The sequence below is a fragment of the Chiloscyllium plagiosum genome, chromosome 21, assembly GCF_004010195.1.
Source record: "Chiloscyllium plagiosum isolate BGI_BamShark_2017 chromosome 21, ASM401019v2, whole genome shotgun sequence".
Classification (NCBI taxonomy): Eukaryota; Metazoa; Chordata; class Chondrichthyes; order Orectolobiformes; family Hemiscylliidae; genus Chiloscyllium; species Chiloscyllium plagiosum.
This window is the reverse complement of record NC_057730.1, coordinates 33,515,605-33,533,495: the sequence shown is the minus strand read 5'-3', so window position 1 is coordinate 33,533,495 and position 17,891 is coordinate 33,515,605. Positions and strand designations below refer to the sequence as shown.

The 17,891-nt window shown below is 42.8% G+C and overlaps 1 protein-coding gene across 2 annotated transcripts in view; it reads left to right on the top strand.

Annotated features, from left to right (window-relative positions):
• The window catches only part of prkcba (protein kinase C, beta a), a 282,970-nt gene that overhangs the window by 239,540 nt on the left and 25,539 nt on the right, over positions 1 to 17,891 (top strand). For both annotated transcript variants that reach the window (XM_043711728.1, XM_043711727.1), the window contains exons 13-15: positions 4,152 to 4,290; positions 6,017 to 6,097; positions 6,901 to 7,008. In XM_043711728.1, coding sequence (XP_043567663.1) covers positions 4,152 to 4,290; positions 6,017 to 6,097; positions 6,901 to 7,008 — 328 coding nt within the window. The remainder of the gene's footprint in view (positions 1 to 4,151; positions 4,291 to 6,016; positions 6,098 to 6,900; positions 7,009 to 17,891) is intronic.

The window sequence follows — 17,891 nt, the reverse complement described above, 5'->3', positions numbered from 1 at the left end:
CTCCAATAACCTTTCGCCTCCACCACCCCTTGCTTAACAAGAATTGATCCACTGCTGTCTGCGAAATATTCAAGAACATTTTCTGAGAAGTGATGGAAGCAGACAGCCCCAAAGATTCATGACATCTTGAGAGAAAAACTCTGCCTAACTTCTGTTTTAAATGGATGATCCCTTATTTTTAAACACTCATCCCCTATTTTTTGATTGGCACAGGAAAGGAACCATCGTCTCCACATCCAGTCTGTCAAGACCCCTAAAGATCTTTTTTTTTATTTCATCAAGTCACCTCTTATTCTCCTAGATTCCAGTGGAAACAAGCTTTGCCTGATCTACCTTCCCACATATGGCATCTCTGAAATTCATATCTGTAATATGCAATGCTTAACTGTTCTAGTGCTTGCTCCAGATATTGCTCAGAATTCAGCGCTAAGTCATCCCTGAACCAAAGGTTGAGATTAAAGCTCTGCTGTGCTGCCATACAGTCATGTGTGGTGGTAGATAATTAAACAATTAACCTTGGAGTGGGTACCATAAATATTTCCACATCAATGATAGGGTGTCCATCATGTGAGTGTAAAAGTTGAGGTTGTAGCATTTACAGCTAGCTTAATCAGGAATTGCCAGGTAGGTGATCATTTACCTGACATTGTCAGAAATTACTATATGTCCATAAAAACTAGGACAAATCCAACCTGACCAGTTACCACCTTATGAATCAGTAAAGTGGTGGAAAACATCTTTGGTAATGCTATCGAGAGGTACTGATACAGCATTACTCTGCACCAGGCTTTCATTGTGACTTCTGCCAGAGTCACTTGGATCCTTTCCTCATTACACATTGGTCCAAACATAAACAGAAGAGCTGTACACAAGGTGTGAGATGATAGCGGTTGTGCTTGACATCGAGACACAATTCTTTGGGATCAGTTAAATGCTAAGTCGATGTGAATTAGGGAGATGGCTGTCCACCAGATTGAGTCATACCTAGCATAAAGTTAGGTGATTCTGATTGTTGGAGGTCAGTCAACTCAGCCATTAGACATCACAGCAGGAGATCCTCTGAAAGGTATCCTAAGCCCAATCAGCTTCTGTTAATGCATCACTGACCTTCTCTCCATGGTAAGGTCAGAAGTGGGGATGTTCATTGTACATTCATCAATGTTCAGCACCATTTGTGATCCTGCTGATACTGAAGCAGTTCCTGTAAATATGTAACAGGAGCCAGGCAACATTCAGGCTTTGACGGATTATTGCAAGGAACAGATTTTAGTGTCAGGCAATAACTATCTCCATCTCCCTTTGGCATTCAGCAGTGTTACCATTGCTGAACCCCCTATTATCAATTACCCTGGGGAGATACTATTGACCAGAAACTGAACCCACCATATAAATACTGGGGCTACTAAAGCAGATCAGGCGCTGTGAATTCAAAAGCAAATAACTCACCTCCTGACTCCCCATTCTCCATTTTTCAGGATAAGTAAAACTCAGCATTCAAGAAACTCGACACTTCCCAGGCCAAAGCACTCTGCATGAGTGGCACCTCATTGCCCACCTTAATTAACCACTGACACACACAGGGGCAGCAATGTGTATCACTTACGAGGGGCACTGCAGCAATTTGTCAACCATCCTTTGACCTCATCTTCCAAATGCACACCCTCCACCATCTAGAATGACAAAGGCAGCAGATGCTTGGGAACATCACTACCCACAAGATTCCTGCCAAGTCACACATTGGCTTGGACCTACACCTGTTCCTTCACTGTTGTTAGGTCAAAATCCTGAAGTTCCCCTCCTCACAGCACTGTGGGTTTACCTGCACTCCACAGATTGCAGTTGTTCAAGAAGGCAGCTCAGCAGCACCTGCTCAAGTGCCACTCAGTTCAAATGTAGGTCCAGGGCATAATGTCTGACCTGATCGATACCCTTTTCACTATTTTAAACATTCATTCAACAAAATAATAAATACTTAAATTAGGTAATAGCTTTAACATAATCAAAAGTTCTAAGAGGCTTCAGAGCAGTTTTATGAAGCAAGTTATGACATTGTGCCACATAAGGAAATATTAGATCAGATGGCCAAATCCTGGGTCAAAGAGGTTTTGAAGTGTCTTAAAAGATGAAAGTGAAGTGCAGAGGCCTAAGGAGGATTTTCCTCAGTTTGGAGCCTAGGCAACTGAATGCACAGCCACACTGATGAAACACTTAAAAGTTATTAAAATGATTATAATTTTGGCACTGAAAAAGTTCAACAGGAAGAGTGGAGATGTCTTAGAGGGTTTTGTGACTGGAAAAGACTAAGAGATAGAGAAGGGTAAGACCCAATGTTGATTTGAAAGCAAAAAATGAAAATGTTTCAATCAAGAATTGTTGACAGGGAGCCAATGCATATTCATGGCTTCACAGGAGATGGGGCACAATATTTAAGTCTCCTTCCACTACTTGTGAACAAATACACAATGGCAGAAGTACGTACCATACAAGATGCACTGCAACAACTTGCCAGAGTTCATTTCACAACATATTCATGCCCCCTACCAAATTAACAGACAAGGGCGGCAGCTGCATGGGAACATCACCACCACAGAACCATACACGATCCTGATTGGGATTACATTACCATTCCTTCACTGTCACTGGGTCAAAGTACTGGAACTGTCCACCAGCACTGTGGCTGTACCAAAGGCTAAGGTCTGCAGCAGTTCAAGAAGGGGACTCACCGCCACCTTCTTAATTAGGGATAGGCAACAAAAGCTGGCCTTAGCAACAACCCTCACATCCTGTGAAAGAATAAAGAAAACAGGAACTTTGATAGTCTCACCATTATTCACATCATACATTCTAGGGCATAATATTGCATTCATAATCAGATATCAGCACATATTTTCTTTCTGCATTGCTTGACTGTCTGTTATCATGTTTCATTACACTTTCTGTGTCAATGTATCCTGACATAAATTCCTCTGACCATATTTGTTATGGATCCTCTTAATCCAATCTCATGTTGTTTAATTAGGGCTGGTTATTGTCTTTGCATCACCTACCTTGCTTTCAAATTTAATGTATTTCTGGCTTCTCACAGTCATTCCTTCTACTCCAGGAATCCTTGATTTTTAACACTGTATGTGAGCTCCACTCTCCCCACACCGCCCCACCCCCACCCCCACCACCACTTTTTATCCATTCCGACTTTCTCATATAACTTGTGATTCAGTGCGTTTGCCCTCTCCTGACTCCACACTCTGAGAGGGGTCTTACTCACCATCCTGCTCTTTACCCCAGATGCTTTTATTTCCTACAGTCCTCCAGCTGCTCCTGCATCTCCTGGTTTCCTGCTGCATCCACTCACTGCTGATCCAATGTTCAAAATATCCGTTTGCAGCTTAGTTCAGTCCTAACCACCATTAGTCTAACCTTGCCCTGTGCGGATCTTTATTTCACTGTTGGCTGTTGCTAAGCAAACCATTCTTAGCTACCACTGCCTCCACCTTCCACACAACAGGCAATTCCACAGCCCATTTGAGATAAATCATTGAAATCTTATTAGTTTATGTCAGCTCGATTCATCTCTGTAATGTACTACAACATCATACAGAGAGGGAAATTCAGCCTTGATGTCTGGCCTGCATTTTTCTATCTGCCAGAACTGCAAAAAGCAGCTCCATTCTTTGCCAAAGAAATGGCAATAGGCTGAGGCACCTGCCAGCTGTTCCTCATTTCCCCTCTGTAACCTCAATCTCACATGGGAAAGATGAGAGCAGACCTCAGGAAGTAACATTAACAAAGCTGAAGTCCTGTGATGGGAGAAGATAGACTTACAACAGTCTCCTCTCCCTCTGTACCAATCCTGCCTTTGGGTCCTCTGTCTCCCTCAAGGCTGAGTGCCAGAACCCGTTCTGTTATAAACCCACCACTGTACCATCAGGACTTTGTGACAGGACAATGGTAGGCTCCTTCTTAGCTGTTAGGTTCCTAGCAGAACTCCTCACTGTTTATCTCCAAAGAACCTCGACCCAGGGAACAGGTCTGGGGGATCTGGCAGTGTCAGAACTGTAGATGTATGCTCTATTTATGTGAGATCTCTCCATATAAGTAATGTCAATACAGGATGATTATCCGACCTTTAACTCGTGTTAATCTCCTCACAGAGACCTGAAGTTGGATAATGTGATGCTCGATTCAGAAGGACATATAAAAATAGCTGACTTTGGCATGTGCAAGGAGAATATGTGGGAAGGGGTAACAACCAAAACTTTCTGTGGTACACCCGACTACATTGCACCTGAGGTATGGATTAACTTCACTTTCACCTTTCCATTGAGGTCAGGCCAGCTTTAAAAATGTACTCACTCCTGAAGGGGAACAATATGAAGATTATAATAGCAGGCTTCCATAGGTATGACAGCAGGCCATTCAAGACCTGGAGCTTGTATCGACATCATGATTGATCAGTATCTTGACTTTGTTTCTCCACCTTGGCTCCATATTTCTTAACACCCTTACTTCACAACAAAAGTGTATCAATTTCAATTTGAAATTCTCAAGTGAATCTCCTGCCTCAGCAGCTTTTTGGGAAGAATGATTGCAAATCTATATTACCCCTGCCCTGGGATAGGCAAGGGAAGCCAATACTGAGTCTCCAGGTTTTCATGGCTGAGAACTGACTAACAATGTGAGAATCTGTCCAAACATAAGCTGAAGGATAAGGAGCTGTCCACAAGAATCGTTGTTGGTCACTTACATACCAAGTCTCAGCTGAATTGCCATTGCCCTGTCACAGATTATGTTTCGTTTGGCTATTAATCTGAAAAATTAGTTCTGATATTTATTTTGTGGTCTTATTTCAGGCTTTGTCCAGTAGTGCGCAGAAGAGGTGCATGAATTTGATGTTCTTAAGCTTGCAATGTCTAAGACACTCTGCATTTTCAGAGTTAGATTTAAGTTTGAGAAGATGGAAACACAAGGAATCTTAGCAGTCTTCAAACCAAGCTAACGGGAAAGATATGCCTGTGCAATTTGTTTGGTCAATGTGGCACTTCGCGAGAGACCTGATTTACAACCTGTACCAACATCCAAAGAGTTAAGGGACAAGTTGTCAGGCCCATGGCTCAGTGTGCAGACTCCAAGTCTCTTTCTCTCTCTTTGTGTCCTGCTCTGTGTCTGCTTTCCCCCTTCCTCCATTACTCTCTTCCTTTCACTACACTCTCCCTTCTTCCTGTATTCTCCTTCGTGCCCACTTTCCCTCCTTGTGCACATTCTCTTTAACTCTCTTGTGCACTTGCTGTGCCTCTAATGTGCATGCTGTTGCCCCCATTTCCCTTTCTTCTTCCACTCAATATTACTGCTCTCCCTTAAGTTTCTTACTCTGTGTGAAAGAGACTAACATGAAACCATTCAACAGACAATGGAGTCAGGCTTGCTGTGAACTGCTGGCTTTGTCTGTGATGGAGGACTTTTTTTTTTCTCCTGTAGCTGCAAACTCAAATTCTGCTGATCGGGAGCAGCAGATGATGGAGCCTGGGGCCTGGACTGTGTTTTGTTTGAAAATGGTCCTTATCACAGTGGAACTAATGAAGCCTTAACCAGCCTACATGAGGCTTCCAGCCGTTGCCTGACAGATTTCCATTGATTCACTGTGTCTTTTTTTTAATCTCTCAAATCACAGTTTCTCTCCGTTGAATTACAGTCTTCTTCAAAACCATTGCCTTACAAAATCATACTCGGAAAAGAAAAAGATGGAAGTTGTAGCTGTATCATCAATCAGTACTTGTTTAACTTGTTGATGGTGGAAGTGGTTCTATAGTCATGGTCATATCAGTGACTGCTATCCTGTTTGATGTGACATCCATAACCTTGCCGTGACCCATTTCCACCTCTGATCCTAGTCTTGGCACTGAGTGGCACAGTTTGTTGGAAAACAGACAGATACTCCTAATGTATTTTAAATTGATGTTAGTTCTGTGCAGTCACTGCAGCATCTAACAAACCATTAAAATTATTTCTGTCTTTCTAGATAATTGCCTACCAGCCATATGGAAAATCTGTGGATTGGTGGGCGTACGGAGTGTTACTGTACGAAATGCTTGCTGGACAGGTAATGGTTTACAGAATTAAGTCTTAAAGCTTTGAATGATTGTAGCAAATATCTATGACAGTGAAATGGAGAGAGGGAGTTGAGACTGCTGAATGGAACAGAAATTCTTTTATATCATTGGCTTCTGAGTTAAACAAGGATATCAAAGAATTGGAAAGTACATATATAGATCTGTGTCTGTCTGTGTGTCTGGGTCTGTGTTCATGCCTGGGTCTGTGCGCGTGACTGGGTCTGTGTGTGTGGGTCTGTGTGTGGGGTCTGTGTGCGTGTCTGGCTTAGTGCACGTGTCTGGGTCTGTGTGTGACTGGGCTGTGTGCGTGCCTGGGTCTGTGAGTGTGCCTGGGTCTGTGTGCGTGCATGGGTCTGTGTGCGTGCATGGATCTGTGTTCATGCCTGGGTCTGTGTGTCTGGATCTGTTTTCAAGCCTGGGCCTGTGTTCATTTCTGGATCTGTGTGCCTGGGTCTGTGTGTATGCCTGGGCCTGTGTTCATTTCTAGATCTGTGTGTGTGCCTGGGTCGGTGCTCATGCCTGGGTCTGTGTACGTGACTGGGTCTGTGTGTCTGGATCTGTGTACGTGTTTGGATCTGTGCTCATGTCTGGGTCTGTGTGTATGTCTGGGTCGGTGTTCATGCCTGGGTCTGTGTGTATGTCTGGGTCTGTGTGTATGTCTGGGTCTGTGTTCATGTCTGGGTCTGTGTGTCTAGGTCTGTGTGTGCACATGTCTGGACTATGTTTCTCCATTCCTTATCTTTTCACATACGTCACTAATGCCAATTATTCTCCTTTTTCTTCCTCCCTCCAGCCTCCTTTTGATGGTGAGGATGAAGATGAGCTTTTCCAATCTATCATGGAGCATAATGTAACTTACCCAAAATCAATGTCCAAAGAAGCTGTCTCCATTTGTAAAGGAGTAAGTGTTAATTGATTCCTGATTCAAACTCCCTAGTGAGTATGTTCAGTAGAAGGAAAGCAATGATAGAGCTGAGCAAGGTGCTAAATATCAGAGATGGACTTGGAACAAGAAGTTTTTTTTCAGATCCCTCCCATTCTACATTTTCAACCCAGAGCCATGCAGACTCAGCTCTCAGCTTGACGTGAATACACATACCCCCTGTCTGCAATGGAGCAGCAGCTCTGAGGAATTCCCTAACCCATATTTATTACTATAATGTTGTGTTCTATGAAGTTGGAATATACAGTGGGTGGGTTATTGAACCAATGTAATTGATAAATGGATAGTTTAGAATATTATGGGGAGTATTTGCAGTTAGAGTTTTGGCATACCGTCTCCAAGGCCCACAGTGACTTTTCTCACACAATCACAGACCAGCTTCAACCAATTTCCATTGAGCCCCTTTATATTATCATGAATGTGTCCAACTTAATCATCAGAGCCAATGGTTTGGAAATTCCCATTCTCTTGATGGCCCTACACACTTCCCAAAAAGAGGCCAAAGTGACCATGACTTGTGAGAACTTGCCTCACTCTCTTCCGGTCCCTTCCTATTTTCCAAGAGGGCTAATATTTCTATCTAGTGTTGCCCTCTATCTCAGTGACCAGGCCCTCCTGATGAAGCCCATCCCCCGAAGTTCCCCACCTCCCAGAAACTCAGGGACTGCACACCAACCATTACTGACCAAACCCTCAGGAGTGGCCATGGCTCATTCCTATCTGGACTGACTTGGCAGTTCATCCTCAACTGACAATGGCCAACATGCCAGACTAATCTCACTACAGCACCCCAACTCACTATGTGGTATCCCTTGACTGATTGCATTCCAGACCTCAAGAACAAACCAGGACCCGATCCCCAGATTGCAAGGTCGTGGCTTCCCTGACTCTGGGAGAACCAAGCAGCTGCCTGTCCATGGCCAACCTCCTGGACTAGAATCAGATGAGATCTTTGACTTACCACGGCTGTATCCTGTGACTAACCAGACCCTGTTACTCCACTGAGGACTGCTCCTGTTTGATCCTCACACAGTCATTTGCCTGAAATGCATAGCGGGGTGTTTTCTGCATGAACTGCTGGAGGTCTGATGCTCACCTAGCACAGTACCACTCAGCGACATGACCATGCCCTTCACTGTTAGGTGCTCCCCAATATGGCAAACTGCCTGTCTCTGTATCTAGCACTGAAGCAGTGTAACTTGAGCATTAAAGACCCTGTGATGTAAAAAGCAGTGCAGGCTGGCAGCCTGTAAGTCAGTGAATTTGTACAAAGAAATCAGTGTGAAGTATACAGAAGCTGGCAGGCTGTAAGTAAGTGCAAAGTGATTGAGCACTTCAAAAGCAAGCAAAGAGCCAGAAGATGCATCCTGTGCAGATGTGTGAGATGCATTTGTGTTGCTGGCATCAGCAGGAAGTCCCAGGTGACCCTGAGCTCAGAAATAAAAGTGTTGAAGGGCTGAAGTGATGTGTGAGTTGGACTGAGAGGCAGCATGATGAAGAGGTAAGGCTGATTGCTTACCAATGACAACTTACATGGACAGAAGATCGAGGAGCATGCTGACAGTGGAAACTGCAGGGACATTGAAGTAACAGTTGGTTAATAGCTGAGACAAACAATCCGTGAGCTGCAGCCCCCATCTACCTGCTCTGGTTTACATATTGGGTATTTGTGCCCCATCTAGTTTCTAACGGAACGGGTGGAGAACTAGAAGTGCCATTGAAATAAGGTGATTTGTGTTATTAATAAATAAAGAGCATGGAAATAAGGTAATCACTGCTCAGTGGTGAGATTCTGAAAATGCTGTTTCATGCTTACAGGGAAAATCACAACAAATGTTGAGATTCTATATTTTCCGACTTTGTTGCCATTAGTCAGGCCACACCAAGGAAGGACAAAATTCCACCCAATGTGATAAGCAGCGAACATATGTTATAAAATAGGCTAGAAAGCCAGTTGCCGGTATCACAGAGTAGGTTATAATGCTGAGCAATATAAAGCTGATAAAAGCATCTTCTGAAATAAATCTGGAGGTTTAAACATCCCAGATGGTTTAGCTACCAATCTGCATAACAAGGCACACACATGGGATGTGCACATGGAAGACATCAGAGAGTATCCAGCTTGGAGAGAGAATTTGCCAGGGATTTGTATCCAATCTGTTTCTACTCATCTTCTGGCAAATCAGAGCACTAAGTGGCCTGCTACTGTCTTAGGCTGAATTGAATTCTGGCACTGAGCTTCGGGGAGTATCGCCCAGAAACCACTGCGAATTGGAACTATACTAAATCCTATCTGTCAGCTTTATTTCCCATAGTGTCAATCAAACCAGAGAGCTAAATGTTGTCAATGAAGAGATGATTATTGCAGCATCTGTTATCTATAATGCAACGACTTCTCACATGGCTTTAAGATCAGCTGCAGCAAAAGTAAAATGTAAAATGCAAGGCCAGCAGTCTCACTTAGTAAATTGCGTGGCCAGGTTAGTGTTTTGCAGAATTATCAGTGTTGAAGTGTGGGAGGAATGTTGATAAGGGTGGCTGAGAATAATAAGATTTTATTGAATAATAAGATTTTATTGAACGCAGTATCAAAATCAGGAGCTTATCACCAACAATTAAATAAGCTGATTATTGTAACAAAATTAAACCATAGGGAACAGGCAGGTAAAGATTTCTTTAGTATAATTATATGGAATTGAAACAATAAGAAATTAATGTTGTCTAAAAACATTGTTGTATGTCCAGTTGTTAGATCAGTTGACCTGGCTAATAGTGTTTTAAAAATGTTACACTGTCTTCACGTGTCTGTGTAGGATGCCTGTTTTAGTCATTCATGCGACGGGCTCAATCATTGATTTTTTTTTTATGAAGGTGTGCTCAGCTCCAGGATTAGCCCTTTCAGCTGTCAGCTGTTTCCTCTCGGTAATGATTACAACAAGGCAAAAAAAACCATGTGTTCTTGGCCTCCATTTTTGGCTTATGTTTTGGTTATCCATACACTGTGAACTAAATAATTCCATTCAGTTACTCAACCACTGGAGGTGTTCATCATCCCAAAGGTTGGAGCAATTCACAGAATGTCACATATTAAAACATATGTCGTCTTTAACAAACAACAGCTATGGACATGAGAGTTAGATTAACAAGAGACATTGTAAGTAGGCAGGATATCTGTGTATTTGGGAACCATGTTTTGACTTCATCTAACTTTGCTTTAATCATGAATAACCGCCATCTTCAAGAAAAATAGGGATGAGCAATAAATACTAGTCTTAGCAGCAATGAACAGAAAAAGAAAATGTACAAATATTTTTCATCTCAGAACATCATTAAATCTTCCAGCACAGGCAGAGGTCATTTAGAATATTTTGTCTGTGCTGACCCTTGAAAAAAATATTCAATTAGTACCATTCTTGATGTCGCTCTAGCTCCACATGCTATTCCTTTGTCTCAATCTGACTTAAACCAGCTCTGCAATGTCACATGATCAGTTACAGCACAAACCTTCTCAAAGCCTGTCTAATTCTCAGTTTTCCATCAGCATGAGAAAGGTGAATGTTCCATCACAGCGATCACAGATTAATTTTAGTATATTCACTGCCAAAAACAGCCAAATTTAACATGACTGTCTACCTGCAGTAGAATTGGCTTCTTTTGAGGGTGGAGCATGTTGTGATTGTAACAAGGTCAGAGAGGTGGACCTCACAGAATATGAGTTCCCTGATTGGGGCTGATTGGGTCCAGACAGGGAGCCCTGGCTGACAGATATGAACAGGAGTGTCAGAGGGTCTGTTCACTCTGAGAGCTGGCTCTCAGGGAGCTGGATCACTGTCAAGGACTCCATATATGAATGCACAGTGGCTCGGTGACAGGGTTTCAGCGTCTATGGAGTTATATCAGTGGCGACGAGAGAAAAGCACGCTCCTGAAAAGATTCACTCACAACATTTGTCTTTGAAGTTGGGGTAAGCATTTCTGGCATTGCACTGTTATTTGGGAAGCTTAACTCATTCGAACCTGCGGTTGAAGGCTGGCACAGTATATGGAAATGATACATTATTTTTTTCCAAATGATTTTGGAACAGATGAAAAGTAACAAATAATTCTGCTGACAGCTTGTGGACCACAGCTTTCTCAGTTATTAAGAGCCTAACTTTCCTTAGGGGGCCAGATACTAAAACCTTTGAAGTATTGATGGATTTTGTTAAGGAATATTGCAACCCAAGTCCCCTCTAATTCTGAGGTAGTATTGGTTTTTACTCAGCAATTCAAGAATTGGGGAATCAATGTCGAGAATTTTGACTCAGTTAAGATGACTGACAGAAGCATGTGACTTTAATTTAACCCATAATGAGATGTTGAGAGACCATTTGGTATGTGGGGTTAATGAGGTAACCATGCAAAAGCACCTATTAGCTAAAGCCCTACTGAACTTCAAACAACTTTGACAAAGGGTCAGTTAGACTCAAAACGTCAGCTCTTTTCTCTCCTTACAGATGCTGCCAGACCTGCTGAGGTTTTACAGCATTTTCTCTTTTGGTTTGAACTTCAAACAGGCAATACAACAGGCTTTGTCATTGGAAAACACAGCAAGTGGAGCATGGGAGTCACAGGGCATCCCAATGGCAGTGGGCACCCTTGCCAGTCCAACTGAGCTTGGAGAACACCGCTTGAGTGGAGACAATCACAGAACTTCACTCAGGACATATCCTGATCAGAGGGACTCTAGGTCAACCCACAGCAAAACCCCAAAACAAAGCCAAGCCTTGGCCAAATGGTTAACATTTTCTTCAGGATTGGGCCGGCAAGCCATTGGAGTTGCTGCTGGTGTGCGGACTCAAGACAGCAAAAGAGTTCCACTAGGCCTGAATTGAGTAAGAGAACTCATAGGTCGGTATCCAGGAGACTGCTCACCTACATCTGGTTTGGAACAGTTAAATTGCTTAGCAACATCCATATCAGAACCAATCTAAATCAACATCTGAAAGGTCAGTCAGTTCTAATGGAGATACTAATGTAGCCGTATCAGTGATTGTGGAACCAGTCTTGAACAAAATTAGCTCTGGACTCCAACTCTTAAGTTTGTATAAGACCTCAGCTACACTGAGAACCTATACCAGCTAATGTTTACAGAGTAAGGGTACAACTTTGATTCCAGTCTTTTATGAGAAGCAGTTGGTTCAGTTCCCACTGATTGTAGTGAAAGGCTTAGGCCCAAGCCTGATGGAGTGAAATTGGTTGAGAAAGATTCACCTTGATTGGCTCAACATTTTTTAACTGGAAAATGTCTACCTGATTGAAGTCTGAGTTAAACTCTGGAATGTCTAGGGACTACCAAAGATGCATGGTGACCAGAAAGCAATTCTGTGATTCTGTAAGACCCACCCAGTACCATTTGCCTTACGGGTGAAAGTAGAGGCAGAAATGAGAAGGCTGGAAAGTGAAGGAATCATCAACCTGTCCAGTTTGTGGACTGGGCAGCACTGGTCATACCAATTGTGAAGCCTGACGGGTTGGTTCGCCTTTGTGGGGATTTTAAACAAACAGTGAAGTGCTTTTTGCAGCTGGATAAATTCCCAATCCCTTGCATGGAGGACTTATACGCAAAGCTGACAAGGGTGACCAACTTTCATAAATCTGGGCCTGAGCCAGGCATATGGTAATTGTGGTTGGATGAGGAGTCCCAGAAGTATCTTACAATTACTACCCAATATACGAGACTGCTGTTTGGGAGTCAGCCTGTGCCATTTTTCAGTGGACAATGGAGAACATTTTACATGGTCTACCCAGGTTGCCATTTATCTGGATGACACACTAATAACAGGGAAGACAAATAAAGAGCACTTAAAGAACTTGGATGTAGTTCTTTGATATTTTTCCAAAGCAGGTGTACGCCTATGAAAGGAAAATATATGTTCCAGGAAAGACTAATTTAGGTTACAGAATTGATAAGACTGGGATACGCCTGTTGGAAGGTAAAATGAGAGCGATTGAAGGTGCTCTGCCTCTCACCTCTGTACTGGAGCTTAGGTCTTTCCTTAGGCTGGTGAATTATTATGGAAGATTCAAACATAACCTGGCCTCCATCCTGGCACCTTAACACTGCTATTGAAAACGGGTCAGCCTTGGAAATGGTCTCAGAGCCAAGACGTAGCCTTTAGGGAAGTGTAGAAACAGCTATCATCATCTAAGGTGATGGCACACTATGATCCCAAGCAAGTTGTGGTGCTGACATGCGATACTTCCCCCTACGGTATCGGGGTAGTGTTGCTCACAGATGGCCCAATAGCATACACTTCCTGGACTTTGGCTGGTGCAGAGTACAAGTACGCCCAGATAAAGAAGGAAGGTTCAGCTGTCATCTTTAGTATAAGAATGTTCCACCAATGCCTTTATGGATGTAGATTTGTAATAGTAACAGATCACTGTAGTAACAGAAGGCTACTCAAAGAGGATAAGGCAATCGCACTCATAGCTTCTGGTTGAATTCAGTGGTGGGCTCTCATTCTAAGTGCATACGATTACAGTCCAGGAGCCAAGTAGCAAATTGAGATGCAATGGCAGATACACCACTGGTGGTACCGCCCCGGGAAGAATCCAGTCTGGTTTTAAACTTTCTGGACACCCTGCTGAACACAGCTTACAAGTGTGGACGCAAAAAGACCTGATCCTGGCCAAATTAAAACAGCTGGTTATGATGGTGGAACCAAAAGGACCATCACAGCCAAAACTGAAACCTTTCTGGACCTGGTAAAACCAGATCACCATAGAAGACAGCATTTTATTATGGGAAGCAAGAATGATTGTCCCAAACAAAGGTCGCTGTCAGATACAGCTAAACTCCACCCAGGTTAATCTAGGGGTGCCCAAAATGAAGACGCTGGTGAAAGGTTATGTCTGGTAGCCAGGATTGGATCCAGACATAGCCACATTGGTGGGGTAGTGCCCAGAATGCCAACAAGGACAAAAATTACAGCCAGCAGCTCCCCCCATTTGTGGGAATGGCTGGGTAAATCCTAGACTCAGTTACCTGCTGACTATGCTGGCCTTTTCATGGGTTCAATATTCTTAGTCATTGTGGACACTCACTCAAAGTGGCTGGACATGCACTGAGTTCATTCGTCAAACACGGGGACGATAATAGAAAAGCTACAATTATCTTTTGCAATACACGGGCTCCTGAAAGAGTTAGTCACAGACAATGGGCTCACATTTCCCAGCAAGGAATTTGAGTATTTCCTAAAGTCAAATGGGATTCGGCATATAAGGACAGCTCAGTGCCATCTATTGTCTAATGATCTGGTGGAACCAGCAGTCCAAACTTTGAAGGCAGACTTAAAGAAACAGCCTATAGCTTCACTCGAGACCAAACTGTCCTGGTTCCTATTTGATTATCAAACCGCCCCTCATGCAACTACAGGGATAGCTCTTATAGAGTTGCTGATGGGGAGAAGATTCCACACCAAGGTAAACCTAATCTTCCCTGACCTAGGGGGTGAGAGAGTGAAATGACATCAGGAACACCAACACCGGACACAAGACTCCGCTAAGTGAGAGAGACAGTTTACTTCCGGGGAACAAGTTTGGTGCTGAAACTATGGAAATGACCCTTCCTGGGCAAGAAGCATGGTCATCACGAGGTCAGATCCCGTGATGTGCAAAGTTTGGGAAGGTGCAAGGGTCCTCAACAAGCATGTGGACCATATGAAAGCTGCAAATCCACAACCGGGACAGGACCAAAACATACCCGGCCCTTTTAGAACAGCCAGAAAGGCTTTTGGAGCCCGTGGGTTCTCCACCTTTATCCAGCAATGAAGAAACCTCCAAGTCTGAGATGAACACGCGGATGTTGCAGCCTCGATGCTTTTACCACCTGAAGAAGAGGGTGAACTCTTTCCAAGACGCTCGGGGCACAAGCGGCTACGGTATAGTACACGCCGTCGTATCAGAAGCTGAGTCGGAGAAACTAGACCCAGTTGAAAATGCCCCGAGAGGCTATAAGAAGAAGCACAGGCCTTCATTCCCAGGCTCAGAGGGAGAGGGATGTAGTGATTGTAACAAGGTCAGCCAGGTGGACCTTTATAGAATATAATTCCCAGAATGGAGCTGGTCTGGTCCAAACAGGGAGACCCGGCTGACAGGTATAAACAGGAGTGTCTGACACCCTGTTCACTTTGAGGGTTGGCAGTGTTGAGTGTTATGCACATGTAAACAAAGGGTGACTTGGTGAAGAGATACTGGCTGCTGTGGAATTACTTCATGTTAATAAATCTCTCTCCTAGTTGGTCCAAACCAAAAGAAAAACCAATATCAGCTCCCTGGAATCATCTGTAAGTTTCAAACACTGCTATTGTAAAGCAATTTGAATGGAAGTTGAACCTAACGCAGCTGAAGTGAAGGAATGGGGGCAGCATGACTATTGTTAGGAAAGTGATGCTTGTGTACAGAATTAAGTGCCTCGTGGAACTAGCCTTTCATGTTTCCAATCTATTTGAATGACTTAGATCCAAACCCAATGAAGCAGGCAGATTCACTCATGAGTCAATGAATGTAGGCAAAACCAAAGACTTGCAGAATTGTTTGATAAAACATATATGTTAATAGATGGCATTTAATCCAGACAAATGAAATGTTCTGTAAATTGGAAAGATGTCATGAGTTCAATGTCAATAGGGTAGACCTAATACCTAAAGTTGAAAAGGCTTTCAGTTGTAATATACATTCTGCACTTAATATATCAAATTCTCACAGGATAGGAATGAACAAAGGAAGTCAAATACTGGTATATGTTGCAATGTCTATTTTTTGTTTAGTTTGTGTTGAAAGGTTGTGCTCTAGTCACATAGCATTCAAATAATATGTTCAGTCTTGATCACCAGAGCCGACAACAACAACTTGTGTTAACATAGCTTTTTTAACATATTAAAACATAACAAACACTTCAAAACAGCATCTGAAGCGAACTTGACACGTGAGGAAATTTTAAGACATGGCCAAATATTTAATCAAAAACGTACATTTAAGGAGCATTCTTAAGAAGAAACGAGAGCGAGGAAGGCCGAGATATTTTGGGAAGGAATCCCAGAACGTTGGGCTACCAGTGATTGAATAAATAAAAATGGGGATACTTAGGAGGACACAAAATTAGATGAATGGATATCTCAGAGTGTGGCAGGGCTGGAGGATATTACAGAGGCAGAAAGGGGTGAGCTCCAAGAGAGTTTCCTTTTTAAATAAGATTTTTTAATTAAGATGTTGTTTGGTGGAGTTCCAAAGTTGCTCACTGAGTACACAAATGTGGTTTAACAGGATTTGGTACAGGTACAGCAACTAAAGTAAAAAGAGTAGAGTGACATTCAGAAATTGTACGAGAGTCATGGAGACGTACAGCATAGAAACAGACTCTTCGGTTCAACTCATCCATGCTGACCAGATGTCTTAAATTAATCTAGTCCCATTTTCCAGCATTTAGCCAATATCCCTCTAAATCCTTCTTCTTCATGTAACCATCCAGATGCCTTCTAAATGTTGTAATTGTACCAGCCTCCACCACTTCCTCCATCAGCTCATTCCATACACACACACCCTCTGTGTGAAAAGGTTGCCCCTTAGTTCCCTTTTGAATCTTTCCTCTCTTACCTTAAACCTATGCCCTCTAGTTTTGGACTCCCCTACCCTGGGAAAGACCTTGGCGGTTCACTCTCTCCATGCCCCTCATGATTTCATAAACTTCCATAAGGTCACCCTTTAGGTACTACAGGTAGAGGGAAAATTAAAAGCTGGGAAGTAATTAAACAAGGAGAGAGGATTAAGAAACGTATGAGTAAAATATTAAATCTAAAGGGCAGGTTAGCGTTGTAGTCCAAATAAGTGCTCTTCACATTATTGCAGAATATAAGAAATAAATTGAATGAATTGTACACGCCAATGCAACTTCAAGGGTATGACATGATAGCCATTATGAAGACACAGCTACTAGATTGTCAGGATTGCAACCTAGATGTAGCAACTTTAAGGTCCATAGGAACTTTGTAGAGGAAGATGATAGCCATAATGAATAAAGACGAAATCCCTACAGCGTGAAAGCAGGCCATTCAGCCCATCAAGTCCACACATATCCTCCAAGGAGCAGTTCACTCAGACTCACCCCAATCACTGTCCCTGTAACCCTGCATTTCTTATGTCTAATCCACCTAGCCTACAGATCCCTGGAAGCTATGGACAATTTAGCATGGCCAGCCCACTTAACCTGCACATCTTTGAACTGTGGGAAGAAACCAGAACACCCAGAGGAAATTCATGCTGTCACAGGGAGAATGTGCAAACTCCACACAGTTACCCGAGAACTGAGTCCCTGGTGCTGTGAGGCAGCAGTGCTAACTACTGAGCCACTGTGCTGCCCCTGTTTAAGGATAGAGGAGAAAGTGACCAGGTAAACTAGCAGGGGAGATTTTGTAGGAAGATTAAAAAATAGAAAAGGATTTAAGATTGTAGCAAGAATTATAGATAGACCTACTAGGCAGCTGTGAAATGATAGATTGTATAACTGCTGATATCAGACAAGCTTATGGGAAAAGTAGAATAGTTTTGGTGGCAGATTTGATTTTTCATTAAATTGGGATAAGCAGACAAGTAAATGTCAGAAAGGTGGTGAATTTCTCAACTGTGTTTGTGAGTTTTCTACAACATGTCCAGAACTAATAAGGATGCATGCAGTATTAAACATGGTAATTAGTAATGAGCCAGATTTATTTAATAGCCTAACTGTACATGCATGAATATTTATCAACTAGAAATCATAATAGTGCTTAAAAGAGAGGAACAGTAACTAAGATTATAGAT